General features: G+C 44.3%; 1 protein-coding gene across 2 annotated transcripts in view; it reads left to right on the top strand.

Moving 5' to 3' along the window:
• The window catches only part of SLC30A4 (solute carrier family 30 member 4), a 225074-nt gene that overhangs the window by 190852 nt on the left and 14957 nt on the right, over positions 1 to 19265 (top strand). For both annotated transcript variants that reach the window (XM_069624943.1, XM_069624942.1), the window contains exons 5-6: positions 77 to 182; positions 9686 to 9820. In XM_069624943.1, the coding sequence (XP_069481044.1) occupies positions 77 to 182; positions 9686 to 9820 (241 nt within the window). The remainder of the gene's footprint in view (positions 1 to 76; positions 183 to 9685; positions 9821 to 19265) is intronic.

Raw genomic sequence — 19265 nt, 5'->3', positions numbered from 1 at the left:
CATCATTCAGTGCACTCGCCACACATTTGTTCATTTCTTAAATAGCAAGTGTCTAATGCTTGTCTTTTCTTTGCAGCCAGAATATAAAATTGCCGATCCAATTTGTACATATATATTCTCATTCCTTGTGGTTTTTACGACTGTTCGAATTATGCGGGACACAATACTAATAATTCTTGAAGGTACGTTTTTGATACTCTTAATTACCTAGATGTTCACTTTATCTTGCATTTGTAATGCTAGATGTGAATATGCTTAATTGTTCATTATTGTGTTTTGAAAATAAGCAAACGGTATGCAAAGGATTCAATATCCCAGTTTCCTACACATTTCCAGCACATTTTACAACTTTTTATTTTAGTGCCGTGATGTAAAGTCAGATGCTGTGTGTTTGTTTTATTTTTTATCGTATTATACAGTTAAAACAAGTCAACTTTCAATATGTCACTATGCCAGTGATCAATAAAAGAAATCCAATGTAAAATAGTAAAAACTATAGCCACGTACGGCTGTGAGTGATAAACAACAATATCATGCCAAGAGGGCCAAAATCGACACGATCTTCAAGTATGATATATGCTTTATGACTTCAGTTCATGAACGTAGTCCAAAGTTCTTTCCTCAAAGTGGTATTGTCGATTCCAGCTGACCTTGAAGCAATTCGCTGGAGATTCACAAGTGAAGGTCATTCGGTCAACAGATGTTTAACAGTTTCCACTAGGGCGTCTCCGGCATCATCTGTTTCCTCTGGATATGTTCGGCCAAGCTCCAATTAAGTGAAATGACTTTACTATATTGAATTTTATTTTAATGGGGGGATTCGCCCGGTCCAGAATATGGGATACAAACACTGCTGGGTTGCTCTAAGTGGCCAGGTCAACAATGAGTTGTTCACGACAATTCCCTAATAGAATAGCCTGCGTGATTTTAGAATTACAAGAAAGACCTTGCATTATTTAACCATCTGTTTATTATGTCTCATACTAATGGATAATATGCTAGACAGTTTGGGGCTACATATACTTTCATGTTAATGCCAGTTCCGGAAACATAATCCTTTGAAAAGGCAGAAAACCTGTCTCCCTGTCTGTTAAAGCCACAGTAGAAATTGTATTATTTGGCATTTGTGACCCCAGTGGTTTTCGAACTATAATTTGTTTGGAGTAGAATAAGAAAACATTAAAGAGCACATCTATATTAATCTAGCATTGTAGACTACCCCCTGATCCCATCAACTTTCGTCGATACCTGATGGATGCTCGGAGCTATTCATTCACTTCCAACACCCCTATTTCGAAGGGATTGTGTCCTCTGACGTATTCCTCATCTTAGATATATATCCTTCCAGCTCTGCTGGCCTCGGAAATTTTTTTTCTCCAGAGGGCGCTGCGCGTCGACGTCCCTCGAGTCGATGTCCTTCGACAGCCGCCGTATCGACGCTCGACGTCATCCTGCCTATAAAGGCCGCGCGCAGCGTCCGTTGCTCAGTTCCGTTTTTCCGCGCTACTCGGTGCCTCGGAATACCGTTGCTCAGTTTCTTAGTCAGATAATCCTATTTACCTCGAGTTATTCGATCCGTACTCGATGGCTTCCTCGTCGGAACCGGCAACTCCTCGATCCGGCTTCAAAAAATGTCGAGATTGTGGGAAAAAGATGTCGTTGACCGATCCTCACAGAAATTGTCTGTGGTGCTTGGGAGCCGAACACCATTGTTCGGAGTGCGAGGACTGTATGTCCATGACAGCTAAGGCCCTGAAGGAGCGTAGGGGGAAGCTGGAGAAAGGTAAGACTTTTAAAGCTTCTTCTTCGTCGACGAAATCGAGACATTCGTCTCCTCGTCACCATTCGCGCTCCAGGTCTCGGAGTGGGTCTCATCACTCCTCGAGATCGAAGCACTCGAAGAGGAGACGTCGAAGATCCCCTTCTCCGTGTTCCTCTTCCTCTGTTTCGCCAAAAAGAATCCCTTGCCCCACGAAACATAGTTCCCGGGCTGAATGGGAGGAATTCAGAAAAAATATGAGCGTCTTCGAGAAAGCGGCCTCGACCCCCTCGAAGACTGCCGAGAGCGATGCTCTGGTCGAAAGACCCGAAGGTCAAAAACGCTGCGAGTCGCAGTACCCGGCGAAAGAAACCTCTCGAGCGCATCTCGAACCCTCGAGTAGGACTATGACCTCCAAACCTTCCTCGAAGGTTCCGTCGACGAAGGTTCCGTCGACGTCGAGGTCGATGTCTTCGACGCCGTTGTCGAAGGGACCTTCGACACACGGGTCTGTCGACTCGACGCCGGCCTCGACACCGGCGTCGACGCCGAGAAAAGTCACGGTGACCACACATCCAGTGACGATCCCCAGGCCCTCGACGTCGATGGCGTCGATATTGTCGAGTAGAATTCCAATTCTGTCGAGGTCCTCGAGGCCTCCACCTCTGTTTTCGACGCCGCGCTCGAAGCCTTCGGCGTCGACGACATCGACGTTTTCGAGGCCAATAATGACAAGTTCGGCACCCTCTACCTTGGAAATGGGATTTACTCCCTTTATGAGTTCAGAACAATTAAGAACTATATCCTCAATTTTAGAAGAGGGTGATTTGTCTGAAAAAGACACATTTGAGTTACAGGGACCTGTAACCCCAGTTAGAGAGGAATTTTCCTCTGAAGAGCGCAGATTAAAGGATCTTCATGATTCTTTACATGAGGCAAGTGGATTAGACACTTCCCCTGAGGTGGATTTTGCTAAACCAGACCCGGGGGAGCATGCTGAAACCCCCTACAGAGCCTTAATGGCCAGGATTACAGAGTTCATGGGGTGGTCTACACCTTCACAATCTTTCCAGCAAGATGACCTCACGGATATTCTTGACAAAGGCCCACAAGAGGATCCAGTGGTGCCCTTTCATAAAGCTCTTCAGAGAAAGATCATGACAAACTGGGAAACCCCAGATGTAATACCAGCAGTAAATAAAAAACTGTCTGCAAAGTACAGGGTATCTTCCACAGACCCAGAGTTCTTGTCTAAACATCCATCCCCAGAAAGTCTGGTGGTACAAGCAGCATCCTCTACCGATGTCAAGACGGCTTATCCTACAGTCCCACAGGACAGGGACGATAAAAAATATGATGCTATGGCAAAGAAAGTCTTTTCAGCATGTAGCATGGTGTTAAAGTCTGTTAATGCTACTTGCACCCTTGCTAGGTTCAGCCATACACTTTGGGAGTGTGCTTCTACAGCGGCTGACTGCATCCCGGAGGGAGAAGAAAGGGATGCGTTCCTGAATATTATACAGGACGGTAAAGACGCTATGTGCGAATCCCTCCAGACGGGCATTGATTCGGCTGACAGTATCAGCAGAGCAATGGCGGCAAGTACATCAACCAGGAGGTTCGCTTGGTTGAGAAAGTCGGGTTTTGCCCCAGATGTGCAAGCCAGGCTCTTGAACATGCCATTTGATGGCTCTTCTTTGTTCGGGAAAAAGGCGGATGACAGTTTAGAGAGACTGCAAACTTCAAAAGCAGCAGCAAAATCCCTAGGAGCTGCAATCCGTCAGACTCCTTTTCGTCCCACAGGAACCTCTGCGAGGGGCAAGTCCTTTCGCTTCTACTCCGCATTCGGAAGAGGTAGAGGACGACCGGCTCAAAGGGGTCAAAGAAGAACTACCCGAGGTGGACGGGGTAGATATTCTAAAGCCGCAGCAACAGCAGGTGCCTCTTTACCATCGGCATCTGCATCAGCCGCCCCAAAACCACTCTGAGGACTCCCCTCACAGGACACCTGTAGGAGGCAGGTTGACTCAACATCTGACGGTATGGCAGGCTATCACGTCAGATGCTTGGGTATTGGACACAGTCGCCCAAGGTTACTGCCTGCCTTTCCTACGTATACCTCAGAGTCATCCACCGGGGATCAGCTCTCAGAAAGCTCCAGATCCGCTCCTCTTGCAGGAAATTTTGGACCTGCTAGAGAAAGGTGCCATAGAACCGGTACCTGTAGCGGAGAGGAACAAGGGCTGGTACTCCCCTTACTTTCTCATTCCGAAGAAAGACGGAGGACTGAGACCCATCTTGGACTTGCGAGAATTGAACAAATTCCTCAGGAAAGACAAATTCAAGATGGTCACTCTTTCTCAGATCCTCCAGGCCCTTCAGTTTCAGGACTGGTTGGTATCTCTGGACCTTCAGGACGCTTATTTCCATGTGCCTATCCATCTCAAACACAGGAAATACCTGAGGTTCGCAATTGGCAACTCTCACTATCAATTTCGAGTACTGCCATTTGGGCTGACCTCCGCCCCGGGGGTCTTCACCAAGTTAATGTCGGTAGTGGCTGCAAGTCTAAGGAGGGAAGGGATTCACGTCTACCCCTACCTGGACGATTGGCTGATCAGGGCTGTTTCTCCGGAGCAAGCTCAGATCCAGCTAAATCACGTGTGCTACTCCCTTCACAAACTGGGCTTCTCCCTCAATTTAAAGAAGTCTCAAATGATACCATCGCAGAGACTCCAATTCATAGGAGCGATCCTGGATACTTCCCTGGGAAAAGCCTCGCCACCAGAGGTGAGGGCTCAAGATATTCTACAGATGGTTACCAAGTTCCAACATGCCCAACGTCTCCCAGCCTTCGACTTTTTGAGGTTGCTAGGCCTCATGGCATCCTGCATTTTCCTTGTCGAAGAGGCTCGCCTGAGAATGAGATCCCTCCAGTGGGCACTGAGGACTCAGTGGTCACAATTCTCAGGGAGAATGACAGATCTTCTTCAGGTTCCCGGCAGGGTGGCTCGAGACCTTCAGTGGTGGGCCTGTCAGGAGAACATTCTGAAAGGAGAACAGTTTTGGCAACCCTGGCCAGAGATAACAGTAGTCACGGATGCCTCACTCACGGGGTGGGGAGCCCACGCCAACGACTTGACCATCAGCGGTCGTTGGTCTCCATCGGAGTCCAGACTACACATCAACCTGTTAGAGCTGAGAGCCATCAGACTTGCGTTGAAGGCTTTCCTGCCAGCTGTACAAGGGAAGAACGTCCTGATAATGACGGACAACACGGTGGCCATGCATTACCTCAACAAAAGAGGAGGCGTAGGATCACTACCCCTGTGCAGAGAGGCGATGCAGCTCTGGTTTTGGGCAATCCAAGAAGGAATCTCTCTATCGGCAGTTCACCTAGCCGGAGAGAAGAACTTGACAGCGGACGCTCTGAGCAGGCAGAACACAGTCTCCCACGAGTGGGAGCTAGCTCAGGAGGTCCTTCAAGAGATCTTCGCCCTTTGGGGAACCCCTCAGGTAGATCTGTTCGCCACCAGCCTAAACAGGAAATGCGACCTGTTCTGCTCAAGGGAATTTCCTCCGAGAGGAGCTCTGGGAGACGCGTTCATAGTGGACTGGGAGTTTCCGCTTCTGTACGCGTTCCCACCGGTCCCTGTCATTCCTCAAATGATCAGGAGGTTGAGAAGATTCCGGCGAACCATGATCCTAATTGCCCCGGATTGGGCCAGGAGAACGTGGTACCCGGACCTTCTAGACTTGTCCATCTGCCCTCCAATTCGACTTCCGCTCAGAGAGAACCTACTCTCACAGAAGGGAGGTCAGGTTCTCCATCCAGACATCAAAACCCTCAACCTTCACGCTTGGCTTCTGAACGGCTGAGGTACAAGGATTGGGACCTCCCTGATGATGTTATGGAGGTGTTGCTTTCGGCAAGGAGGCCAGCAACAAAGTCTTTATACCGCTGCCGTTGGAACAGATTTTGCAGCTGGTGTAGAGAACAGAATATCGACCCATTTTCATGTGGTACACCAATGGTTTTGTCCTTCCTACTATATTTGGCAAATTCAGGCCTTCAAGTTGGCACCATTAAGGGCTATCTCGCAGCGCTATCTATCTTTAAGCGTACTGCGGAGGAACCATCCTATTTCAAATTACCCTTGGTAATACAGTATTTAAAGGGGTTAACCAATGTTTATCCCCCAAGACCATTCCAAGTTCCCCTATGGGATTTAAACTTAGTACTAACTTTCCTGATGGGTACACCTTTCGAACCTCTCCATTCTTGTTCGTTAAGATTCCTTACCCTTAAAACTGTTTTATTAATAGCACTTACATCTGCTAGAAGGGTGAGCGAATTACAAGCTCTTTCTTGTAAACCCCCTCATACAATCTTTCACAAAGACAAAGTTGTCCTGCAAGTGAAGCCTAATTTCCTCCCAAAGGTAGTTTCTGAATTCCATATCTCTCAGAAGATTACCCTACCATCTTTCTACCCTCCTCCTCACCCGGGGAAAGAGGAAGAGAGGTTACACAGATTAGACCCTAGGAGGGTTTTAAGTTTTTACATTAGTAGACTAGCCAGGATAAGACAGGCAGACCAGCTGTTTGTAGGTTACGCAGGTCACAAGCTGGGGTTACCAATAACTAAGCAGACCATTTCCAGATGGATCATTCTAGCCATTCTGGAATGTTATAAACTGGCAGGGAAAGAGCCCCCTCAAAACCTTAGGGCTCATTCGACCAGAGGTATTGCAGCTTCATCGGCCCTCAAAAGAGGCGTGCCGATTAAAGACATATGTGCGGCCGCTACATGGTCGTCTGTCCATACCTTTACACGTTTTTACAATCTGGATTCCTCCTCTAGTCAAGAGACTAGGTTTGGAAGGGCTGTACTGCATTCTATTCATCAATAGAAGACAGCGTGAAGTCAGTACTCCCTCCTCCGAATATAGAATACTGCTATGGGAGCCTATCTAAGATGAGGAATACGTCGGAGGACACAATCCCTTCGAAGAACAAGTTACTTCTTACCTTGTAACGTTCTTTCGACGGGATGTTCCTCCGACGTATTCCTCATCGACCCTCCCATCCATCCCCGCAGTTCTACTTCCCTTGTTGTTGCAGCTTACGCTCCTTCAGGGTGATTAGTCTAGTCCAGACAGTAATACTGTGGGCTACAAAACGGAACTGAGCAACGGACGCTGCGCGCGGCCTTTATAGGCAGGATGACGTCGAGCGTCGATACGGCGGCTGTCGAAGGACATCGACTCGAGGGACGTCGACGCGCAGCGCCCTCTGGAGAAAAAAATTTTCCGAGGCCAGCAGAGCTGGAAGGATATATATCTAAGATGAGGAATACGTCGGAGGAACATCCCGTCGAAAGAACGTTACAAGGTAAGAAGTAACTTGTTCTTCTCATTTACAGAACAATGCATATGTCATGCACTGTGAACCTAATGCTTTGCTCTTGGTAACTGCCCTCCATTCCTTGTGGGCATTTGGCTTTTTAGAATTACTTCATATTTACTCCCCGGAACTTCTCTAAAGGTATGCCCCATAAACACAAATGTTCCCCTTTCAGATACTTCAAGTTTCCATTCTCGGCCTCGGACACCCACCTGCTCTAAAGTGTCTATTGCAGGGGTATGCGTAAAAAAAAACTAATCAGAAAAAATCGAGGAAGAAATGACGACATTTTTTTTGGGCAGATTTTTGTTGAAATGTTTGCACATTTAAAAAAAAATGGGGAGGGCGAAGAGTGGTTGAGATAAGGGAAAGACTTGCAGTAGGTGGAAGTTGGTGGGGTGTGCTGGCGGTCTCTCCCTGCATTCTTTTTTTTGTAAAGTGCAAAAAACCCCAAAAGTTTTGTAATTCGGCCCCCAAAAATTCAATCAATTCTTCTTTTTATTTTTGTTACACTTTTTTTTCCTGTTTTTGTTCATGGACAACCGTTGCAGGAGCATGCTTGCAAACACTGCTTGCTGTGCTTCCTGCTGACTCTTGGACAGGCTTCATCATTTACGGGACATTTTTCACCCTCCTCCAAAGAAATGCAAGGACTTTGTCCATCAAAAAAACCATAATTGGGCATGTTTTTTGAACTTTTTATTTTCTTTACAGATCTTCAATTTTTCCCTTAATCAATACACACCAAGATTGTGTACCAAATGAGCGATGGGTCAGACCACAGGAGGCTGCACAGGATCATATTCTGAACTCGCTACTTTCTATTTAGATTTTTTTCATCCTCTGATCCATTTCTGTTGCTGCTAAACAGTTGGTTTCAGACATCCTGCATCAGTCACTTCACCCTAAAGCAGCCAGGAATATGTCTTCAAGATTTCATCTTCCATAACTCTCAGTAATCCAACACATTTCTGAACAGAGCTGACCGGACTGCATTGTCTGCCATCAGGGTCCCTTGAGTTGTGCCTTGTGCATCTGCTTCTAATTCGCTCCTCTCCAAGCCTTGTGGGATTCCCTGCATCCAGTGTACCATGAAGGTTCCACCAGCTTCACCTACTCCTTCCTTTTGGGGAGGAGAGGTTTTTCATCAAGTTCCAGGCACTTGTGACCTCACCAGCGTGAAGTGTTACCTATTGAGCCTAATCAGACAGTCTCAGCTGCCAGTGTCAACTGCACCAATATTATAAACCTATTGAAATGACTGACTGATTATATTTATATTGTATATGGCCAACATGACAGACATCCTGGATTGCCTGCATTGGTGCCACAAAAATTGCATAGTGTATTTTCTTCGGCTTCTCTTTCAGGCAATATTAATACTGCAGCTGCCTAATTTGGCAGTTTGAATATATTTTAATATAAACATAGAATTTCTACAGACTAATACAGACACTCTTTATGTGATGTCTGTGTGTAAGATACCAAACCGCCTATCCAGAAAATATTTACTTATTGTTGGGCCTCATATGTTAAACGAGCCCCCTGCAAACTGTCCCTAAATATGGTATGCAATTTGACGCACTGCAGCCTTTTTCCATGAATTTCTCGAGTTAAGATTATGGAAATTAATCATGGTAGATTTATTGATTTTCCCAGTTCTTTCTGGACGTGTCAACCATCATAGATATTTTTTGACAGCTAGGTCTCATCTATTAATAGCAATATTAATCTTTGATTCATTTATGAAAAGCCAGAATTCAAAAGCACAAACAAAGTCAGGAAGTGTTTCCTCTTACTAATCATAACGAAAGATATCTGCCATGAGATGAATATTTTTTTTTATAAACCAGAAGTTTATATATGCTTCTTTTGCATGAAAGAAGCCTGGTAGTATGTGTACAAAGGTCTGGCTTTATCGATTTTTGGCTAATAAGCGATAATAATGAAAGCAGTAAGCGGGCAACTGGTTGTGTGAGTTAAAGGAAGTATGGGGGATCCCGCCTTTTATGACTGGGGAGAGAGGAGACTATTACAAAATGTAAAATTGGAAAAACACATCTGTAAATCATGTGAATATTTAAATTGCATAGATCTAGAAGACTGGCCTCAAGTTGTCCAGTGTGCAACAGTGTAAACATGTATATCTTAAAAGTCGGTAAATCTATTGGGCTTTCTTCTTCTAGCCATTAAAGATGCTTTTAAGTAAACAACAAAATCTTGTTATGGAAGTAAGAGGTTGTATTTGCTTTTGTAATTTGTTATTGTTTGTTTTTTTCACATTTTCCTCTCTCCTGATTTACCTGACTGAAACGTGCAGCTTTTTGTTGTCTAAAGGTTGCAGAGGCTAATTTGTTGTACTTCAGTTTTAACATGCTTTTACTAGTCCTGAGGCAAATACTTTGACTTGCGTGAATCGCCTGCATTCTGATTTGCTTTATTCTTAATCAAGGTAGACATTGGAAAAGGATGTATTAATTGTGCATCATTAAAAACATGTAAAATATCTTTACATTGTAGGTGTTCCAAGGCACCTAAATGTGGACCACATCAAAGAAGACCTAATGAAATTGCAAGATGTTCAGTCAGTAGATGATCTTAATGTTTGGTCACTCACAACAGGAAAAACGTCAGCCATCGTACATTTGCAATTAGGTAAGTTACGCACACATTTCTATGTAACTTTTCAAAAACATTTCTTTAGCATGGGACCCTAGCTCAAATTCTGTTTCTGCAACCTTTCCAGTCCTCATGAAGAGTATCCTGGAACACTTTTTTTTCCAATTTTATTTCCCTGCACGTTGGTGGCTGTTGGCCTACAAAGATGCTTAGGAACACATCATGATATCTAAATGACACTGCTCATTTGAGAATACAATCATAACAGGAGCCCAAGTGGAGGGGCCACAGGATGCAAGTTCATTGAAGGCTCTCCTGTTTCAGTTGATTAAGTGGTGAAAGAGAATCCTGGAATACTCGTCCTAAGTTTGTTTTCATAATTTTTATAGAGGTTACCTTTTACCATAAAGCTTGCGATGTTTACACAAGATCATTTTCGGTCACATTTTTATTCTGCTGTGTGAGGTCTTGCATATGATTGCTCTCTGGCAAAGTTTGTTTCATTTGTCTTATCAATCCATGTACTATCTGTGCTGGGGAAATTGGTAAGGGGGTTTCCAGAACCATCAAGGAGAACATTGACTCCCATGCGCCAGCCTTGGCTGATTTCTGTAATCGCTCAGTTGCCACTGGCCCCTTCCCGCTATACCTCAAGTACTCCATTGTGCATCGTCTCCTCAAAAGGCCCTCTGCTGACCCCATGCTAACTACCGCCCTATCTCCATTAACCCCTTCCTGGGCAAACTCCTGGAAAAGCTGGTCACCTCCTAACTGATCCAGCACACTGAATCTGTTGGTTGCCTCCACGACCACAAGTCGGGCTTCAGAGCAGCCAGAGGCACTGAAACCGCTCTACTGAATACCCGTGCAGACTTGCTCTGAAATCTCGACTCCCAACTTTCCATCCGTTCTTATTCTTTGCGAACTTTCCTCTGCCTTCGACACAGTCCGGTATCGCAGGCTTGGCCCCTTGACTGGTGGACATAATTAATCTCAGACCATCCTTCCCAGGCTCAACTGGGCCCTTTTCTCTTCCCTATCACATTCTCCACCTGCGGCATCCCTCAAGACTCTATCCTCTCACCGTGGCTCTTGAATATCTACCTCTCCGGCCCATTTTATCTACTCCTCCTCTCCTCTCGTCCAGGGTTATGCAGATGACATGCAGCTCTCCTTCAAGCTTCCCTCTTCTGCCTCCTCTCTGACTGCTATTCAGGCATGGGCTCCTGCCAATGATCTGCCTTAATGCCAGTAAGACCAGGATCCTTCTCATTGGGACCCCTGCTCCCACCTTCCCACCCTCTGGCCGCCCTCTTTGGGCTCTCTCGCCCTCATTTGAGGCGAAAAAACGAGTTGTCATCTTAGATCTTTCTCGCCTCACATTTCTGACCTTGCCAAGAAGGCCCACTATCAGCCGCACCTTCTCAGAGGCATTATCCATTTCCTCACCTTATCCTATAAACTCAATGTCTCAAGAGCTCCGGTTCTCTCTAGGATGAACCACTGCAACAGTCTCTTCCTCAATCTTCCTTTATCCGCCCTTCGCCACTTCGTCTAATCCAGAATAGGACTGCAAGACTTATCCTTGCCCTCAAACCCAGGGACCGCATCTCCCAAGCCCTAAAATCTTCCCACTGGCTCCTGGTTGCTGCTAGGATCAAATTCAAGAACCTCTGCATCATCCACAAGGCTTTCTGGGGCCCCCGCTACATCCAACTCTCTCCCTAAATACCTCCCTGTTAGAGACCTTTGGTCTTCGAGCTCCAACGCTCTGCATATCCGACTCTTTGCTAAGCAGAGTGGGGGGGGGTAGATAATGATGTGTTATTTATATAGCACCTTAATCCAAAGCTCTTTACAGAGCACATATTTACATACAATATCACCCAACCAAAATTGGTACTCATTTATCGACCTCGGAAGGATGAAAGGCTGAGTTGGCCTTGCTGAGATTCGAACCTGCGACCTGCAGATAACGCTCAGATCGCTGCAGCGAGCGCTCAACCCGCTGAGCTATTTTACCGGAGATCTCACTCCTCCGCAGGAGCCTTCCTCTGGAATGGTCGCCCTGCCCCTCTCAGGCTTGAGCCAGATCTCCTTAAGTTCCGGAAGTTCCTCAAGACCCTCCTTTTTCTCTTCTTCCTTCCCTCTCCCCTGCTAACACCACCATATGCCACAGTGACAGGTTGCCTGGTTACCTCTGAGTTCTACAGGCCAGCAGGTCCCCGTCACTCCTTGCCTCACACTTAGCATGTGGACCTACACCACCTGCACCCTATGCAATTCCTCTTGGCCTTCCCTTAGCACTTATATAGCCCATGTTGCCTCACCCCTCCCCCAGACACCCTCACTTGCACTCTCTACTCTTTATCCTGCACTTCCCTTCCCACCCTAGCACTTGACGTTCACGCTGACTGGCACTTACCCAACCCCCTCTCCACTGCCCTTCTTGTTTTTGCTGTTGCACGATCCAAATGTCACAAGGCCTAGTAGGACCGGTATTGTTATCTTCTCCCTTGGCCCCACAATCCCTTTTTTGTCTTGTGGCGCCTTGAAACACCATTTGTTTTATAGGTACCTTATAAATAGTCCTAAGATTCATGGTCACTTTGACATGCGTGCACTGTTGTCTTTAAAATATCACCAATAATTGTACTCTGCACAGAAATTGCTAAAATGGAGAGGGAATTTGAAGGGTATGACCACCTTCTCAGAAAGGGATAAAGCTCATACTTTGTCTTCTAATAGGAAAAACAATGCCAGTGCATCAGGAGAACTGAGCGGCTACCACAGCCTCTGAAAGAGGCTCTTATGTTCCTTCCGCTAAGAGAATTAAGATGAGGGTAGCAATGAAACCAACTGCCAAATGTACACGACTTTCATACCTATAAGGGTAAGGATCTTCCAGCATGCCTTCAAAATGTCTTTACAGGCTGACTTTTGTCCTTTTGTTGGGCCACCTAACATCAGACTAGCACCTTGATGTCAAGATGCTAGAAGTCTTCAACTTAGTTAATATCAGAACCTAGACCTAATTTCTACTTCGATGGAGACCAGCCTCCAGCACCGTCTGATGGACTAGGCATGATAAGATGTATGTTCTGCATTAGAATGATGTCAATGACCTTAGGATAATGAGGTTGGCTGGTTGTACAATGATCCCCGTGTCCCAGAGCAAAGACTAGATTGCAGACGAAGATGGCTCAAGATGGCATGAGGCATCTCCCTTTTAATACTGCAGAGAGCTACTAGGATTCATCCAACGCTGCAGATAGGTGGTGTAGCAGTAACTATTTTGCTTTCTAAAAACTGGCAAGTACTTACAATTTATAAAGGGAGTACACATTCTCAACAAAAAAACTATAAACCCTAGGCACAGGAAATGCTGCCCCCAGCTTCCGCCCACAAATCTCCACAGATGAGCTTGGATCAGTGATACCGCTGAGCGATTTCCCAGGAAGCTCTAATACTATTACCCAGTCCTCCGAAGAGGAACACCTGCACCATTAAAATGCCATTTAACTGCTTGGGTCAAAGAAGTATGGATTATGAAGGTATACCCCTTTTCAGTGTTAAAATATATTTATTACTCACTTTGGGATTGGGAATTACTTTTTCACTTGCTAAAACTATTTTGCTTTCAAATTCAAAGGAAATTAATGACTCCCACTTCAACATCTTACCTCGAACCCTGTGGTTTAACATTCTAGTAAAAGGCCCCTCCTTCACCATTCTAATTTTTGTTGGATCACTTGCACAGTCCATGTACCCGTTATTGAGTGTCTTTTGGATTCCGAAATGCGAACATTCTTTAACCTCTCCTATGGCATGTTGTATTTACCCCAAGAGAAAGTGCAAGACTCCGGATATGGACAGCTTTCTTTTAAAAGGGGTAATTTTCAAGCTGACTAAATAATTGTGCTATCAATAAAAGTATAAGTATCTATGCATCTGCCAGAGTTGGATAACAGAGCAGAAAGCTCAAGTGTTCTGGCAAAGCATCTTCTCGTTTGGCTGAACCACCAGACAGGATGCATGGCTTAATCAGCAAGGACTATCACTTTCCATTTGTGCCTCCAACTCCTGGGAGCGTCGGGGGAGGGAGGATGTGTAATTCCCACAGCCTGAGAGTCCTTGAGGCTAGACGGGTTGATCCTTGGCTTGTTCTACAGAGTCACACCATATAAAACAAAACCTGCCCTGAGGAAAAAAAAATCCAACACTGACCACTCAACAAGATTGTGAGGACTTCACAGTGACAATATTACAGAAAGTCATCCCGTTTCTACAATAGGAGGAATATATGGCCACACCACAAGCCTGTTTACTTTCATACTTGAATGCATCCAAGCAAAGAACATACTTGCTATTCAAGGTGTGTGCTCATTATTTGGAACACACTTGGTGTAATGTCAGCATTACGAGTGTTCATACAGGTGTTATCCGTCATGTCAGCGTATCCACTATGAAGGCATCACAAAGTAGACTCTGACAAGGGAATGCAGTTTGGACTATAAACTTTTATTAAATAAAAAAGAGGGTTGGAGAAAGGCCTAACTTGCCCCATGGTAAGGTAGGATTTCCTTACCTAAATGAAACTGATAGTCTGTGTCGGGAAGTCCAAAGCAAATGCCTGTCTGTGTCCAAAACCTGTACTTGCCCTCGGATCTAATTGCATACAATGTGTAGAGATATCAGCATCAAAATGAGAAGTGTCCAAATAAACGTTCAGAGTTTGCAGCTCTTGGTTGGAAAGGGGGTTTCCCTTCCCCAAGGTTCAAATAGTTCATGTCCCAGAAAGTCCCCCAAGCTTTCAAGTCTCAACTTTATAAAACACAATTGCTTGGGATACTTTGCAGCTCTTCTGGCTTGGTTACCTTTCACCAATTTCATATAGTTCAGTTGCTTAATGTCAGATCACACAAGTTTTCCTTTATATTAAATGTACACGCTTTCAGCTAATTTAAGTGGATTTTTCTTAGGTGGGTGTACTCGTTCTAGGTGCAGTTGTCAGATCACACAGTCAACCCATTACAGGTTATGCAACAGACACACCTTATATGTATTTAATTTATTTTATTTTTGGATTCATAGCTGCGCACCAAACCCCTCGGGCATCGGGGTACTATTTACAGTAAGTGTGCAGTGGTATTCTTAAAATTGCAAGACACTGTGTGCAGAAGCACATGTATAGCAGGATACAATGATTAAGACAACATGAATAAGGACGCATTCTTCTGTAATAAGAATGTGACATACTGATGATTGGAACATTGAATATCACCATGTAGGCTGATCACCCGCACACCACTAACATTGGATCAACAGTAAGATCTGTGGAATTGGGCTAAAAAGGGACCTGGAACAAAAGCATTAGTAACCCACTTAAAGTTAAAACATTGGTCAGCTAGTAAAAGTAGTAACTCTTGCTTCCAGCCAACTCCTTAGAACCTTTGCTGACCAAACCAAAATACATAGCATCATGGGACAAAAGTCACTAGAGATTCTTCCAGGACTATTCAGCTAATATCCTGATGGCGTCGGGGTCCGCAAACCAATATCATTCCATAAAAGGGTAATTTAAGTTAAGCTCTGTACAACACTGATGTTGTATTTCACAGCATAATCCATGTTTTCTGGTAGTCCAACATTCTGTTCTCTTCACCATGGTGTTCAGGCACAGGTCAGGAAAGAAAGGTATTTCTCTTCCATTCCTCCTCAGGTTGTTGTTCTGTGCAGCCCTTTTCAAAACTCTTCCCTTTCATCAGGGTTGCAGAGGGTCATAATCGGTGTGCCCAGGTCTCCTCTGTCAGGGTCACTTGCCTTCCTGGATGGCAGCCTTAAGGCCTTCTTTATAAGGAGTGAGCCGCTACCCTCTTTTACAATTAAATCGTCCAGAAAACGTTCAATTTGCCATGTAGGTTTGTGCCATCCTCAGTGTGGAATACCTAGCATACATATATTGCTGGCCGTCCTATGGTTTCCAGATTTTTTTCTTTTTCGAATCCAATACAAGTAAATCCTTTACCATTTTTCCCCTGAAAGGCCCTTATCTCAGTAATCTGTCTCCATTAGAGCTCATTCACTCTTCCAGCATTTGCAGTTGAGCATGCCAAGGATGGACCTCTGTGTCCGCTCCCTGCATAAGCTTCCATAGCCTCCAACCTAGCCTCCATTGATATACCGATCCATACTGCTGTGTCCACTTCCTTTTGGAATGTCTCCATAGATGAAACACAATGGAAAGTCTTGATCAATGAATGAAGCCGAGGGCTGCCTTTTATTGTGAGACCTTGTAGGGTGCGGGTGGGGTGAAAAAAATGTCCTCTCCCTTTGCCATTGCTGCAGTAGGTTGAGTACTGGCCTTCAATTAGCACAGCACCAGTTTGGTGTTGCAGCACAGATGCAGCCTCAGCTCTGTGCCTCACACCCACTCATGCTGTCGGGGGACTCGGCTGCCTCCCATGGGGTTTGTTTATACAGCAACTCAGGTTAAAGTGTTGCTTATTTCAAAACTCGTCCTTACCTGTCTGCAGCTGCTCAAGCCCTCCCTGTGTTTAGAGTGTGCTTGTGTACCTCTGGGATCGCATTGAAGGGTGATTCTCAAGCTGTCCGGAGGGAGGAAGGGCTTCACCCTCCACAGGAGGGAGAGCTGATACTAAACTGTTCTTAGCTATGTGTTTTTTGATGGAGAGTTGTTTGTCGATGTGGAACCTGAGGGACTTTGGGCAGGAGGTGATCTCGTCTGTGAAGCCCTCACATGGTTGATAGCCCGGCCTGTATGCCTGGGTGTTCTGGGCGAGTTTAGTTTATTTATTTGTAGAGCGCGGACCCAGCCTGGAGGCATTTGGGCGCTATTCATACATGTTACGATTAAACAAAGGGCATAGTTGTAGATCATAACAGTAGGTTATGAGCATACAGCAGTTTACAGATGTATATAAAATATGGTAAAGCTAAAGGTCCCAGAAACACTGCACCACAAAAAGTCAAGATTATAATGCCAATTTGCATTTATTTTGAAGAGCTTGTCAGCCTTGCACGGGTTTCGAGCTATCCAGCTCTTCTTCCGAGGCTGATTGCACATAATTATATAATCCGTAAACAAAAGAAGCAACATTTGCATTGAAGGTCCCCCGCCAAGTATGTAACAGGACGGCGGTTACACATTGAAACAAAAAAATGATGGTAAACAATAATTGGTTAGGGGCGGGAAATGTGGGTCTGATGGATAAAGACGACTATATTACTATGGGGCTCAGGCATATTAAATGTGAGACTGCTTTCTAGCATTATCATCCAAGCCATTGAAGCAGATCACATTTTTGGCTAATCAACTGATTAACAAATGGCACAAGAGAGGCCTCCTAACAGATGTAGAAAAGCAATTTCTGTTAGTGGATGGTCCAATTCTGCCCACGGCATATATCTTAACTAAAATACATAAGTCCTTTGAAGACATACCGGAAGGCAGACCTATTGTGAGTGGAGGAGGTGGAATATTAGAACCAATTTCAGTATACATCAATGAGTGCCTATTAGCAGTGGTATTAAAACCCCCTACCTACATCAGGGACACTATGCACATTTTAGAAATACTTGATAAACTTGTCTTCTGTACTAATTGTTGGCTAGTTACCTTAGATGTGAAGGCACTCTACACCTCTATTGACCACTTTGATAGTGTTAAATACATCTTTCGTCAAGCATCTGCATCATTCTATGAACATATTGAAATGATAAAGGAACTGTTACTATTTACGTTACAGAATAATGTATTCCTTTTCAATAATACTTACTATAAACAACTAATCGGTATTAGTTTTGCCCCAGCTCTGGCCAATTTCTTTATGCACCATTTTGAGCAGGAATATGTTTTCAGTAATGTGCAATTCAAGAAATACATTTATCTTTGGAAAAGATTAATTGATGACGTTGTTATGATTTGGACTGGTACAGAAGCTGATCTGACTCATTGCTGTTCAGGAATGCTACAAACTAAGTGGGGAATCCAATTCACCCACACAATTCACCCACACATATAGCCAAACGCACATTGATTTTTTTTGGATCTAACGATTTTTATCTCTGAGAATGGATTTAAAACTAAAACATTCCACAAGCACATCTGTAAATTTTACTCTCCATGCCAAAAGCTGTCACAAGAGACCTGTTATTGACAACATACCTAAGGGTGAATTTATACGTGCCAGAAGGAACTGTTCTGAAATTGCAGACTTTGAGTCAGCAAGTAATTGTATCAAATCCAGATTCCTAGCAAGTGGCTATGCCAGCCAACACCTTAACAAGATTGAGAAAGATGTACACTCACTTGAGAGAATTTACTAGTTCCTCAACAACGTTAAATTCTTCAAGACAGAATATCCGGCCTATCACTAGATATAACTTAGGTAGCCACAAAATAATATTGTAAGAAAACACTGGCATCTACTTCATCTGGACACAGATGTCTCCAACTGGATTGATTTGAACCTGAGCTTCACATATAGTAAGGGATGGATGCTGAAAAACAAGCTCTGCCCTTCATTCATGAGCAACCATATACATAAACCTAGTTGGTTACATCTGGCTCAACATAAAGGATTTCATGAATGCGCAAAGTGCTCCATGTGCATATATGCACTTGAAACGTCAATTGTCCAGTTTGGCTCTTTAGGTGACCATCGTATTGAATCCTTAATAAATTGTAACTCTAAATTTGTGGTGTACTGTGTTATCTCTGTATCTGGGCTAGACTACATAGGCAGCACCATTAGACCGCTCAAAATCAATATAAGGGAACACCTGTCCACCATAGGTAATCAGGAGGCAAAATATCCACTAGCCAGTCATTGGCAAGCGTGATATCAAATTTGTGAGATTAGCTAAAGTCTCATTACCACAAAGAGGTGGCAATTTGATACTCAAACGAAGACCATTAGAGACCAGACTAATTTGTAAATATAGGACAGTATACAGGGGGCCTTAATTCAGACCATGAATTTGCAGTTTTTTTGTAATCGGTAACACATGTGCTGCACCCAAAATTGGGATTGTAATTGTTCAATATGTATGAAGAGGTCTGAATAGGATACCAGGTTAACCTTACAATTGGTCTATTCAGGCAATTTGTAATACTCAATGAATGTGAACTGCCATTTGATTGTTAAATGCTGTCTCTATATATGGGGAACGCAACAGGATTGGTTAAGCTGCCGATTCAGGATTTTTGCCTAATAATACAAGCCATTGTTATTTGGAGGAGCTCCGTTTTGCTCAACTGGTTGGGGGAAATCAATGATGAATTATGGTTGTTAGTGATTTGAATTTTCAGTAGGGAAATATAATTTATCGCACGTATAGCTATTCCAGATTTGAATTGCGCTCAATATTTATTCATCGACTATATAGATGGTCCGACATCCTAGTTGGAGAATATCGCTATGTCGACAGCATTAATGTTGTCCAACATTCACTTGAA

The sequence above is a fragment of the Ambystoma mexicanum genome, chromosome 11 (genome assembly GCF_040938575.1).
Source record: "Ambystoma mexicanum isolate Mex_15411 chromosome 11, UKY_AmexF1_1, whole genome shotgun sequence".
NCBI classification, from domain to species: Eukaryota; Metazoa; Chordata; class Amphibia; order Caudata; family Ambystomatidae; genus Ambystoma; species Ambystoma mexicanum.
The sequence above is the reverse complement of the archived record's forward strand: the minus strand, read 5'-3'. Positions and strand labels throughout refer to the sequence as shown.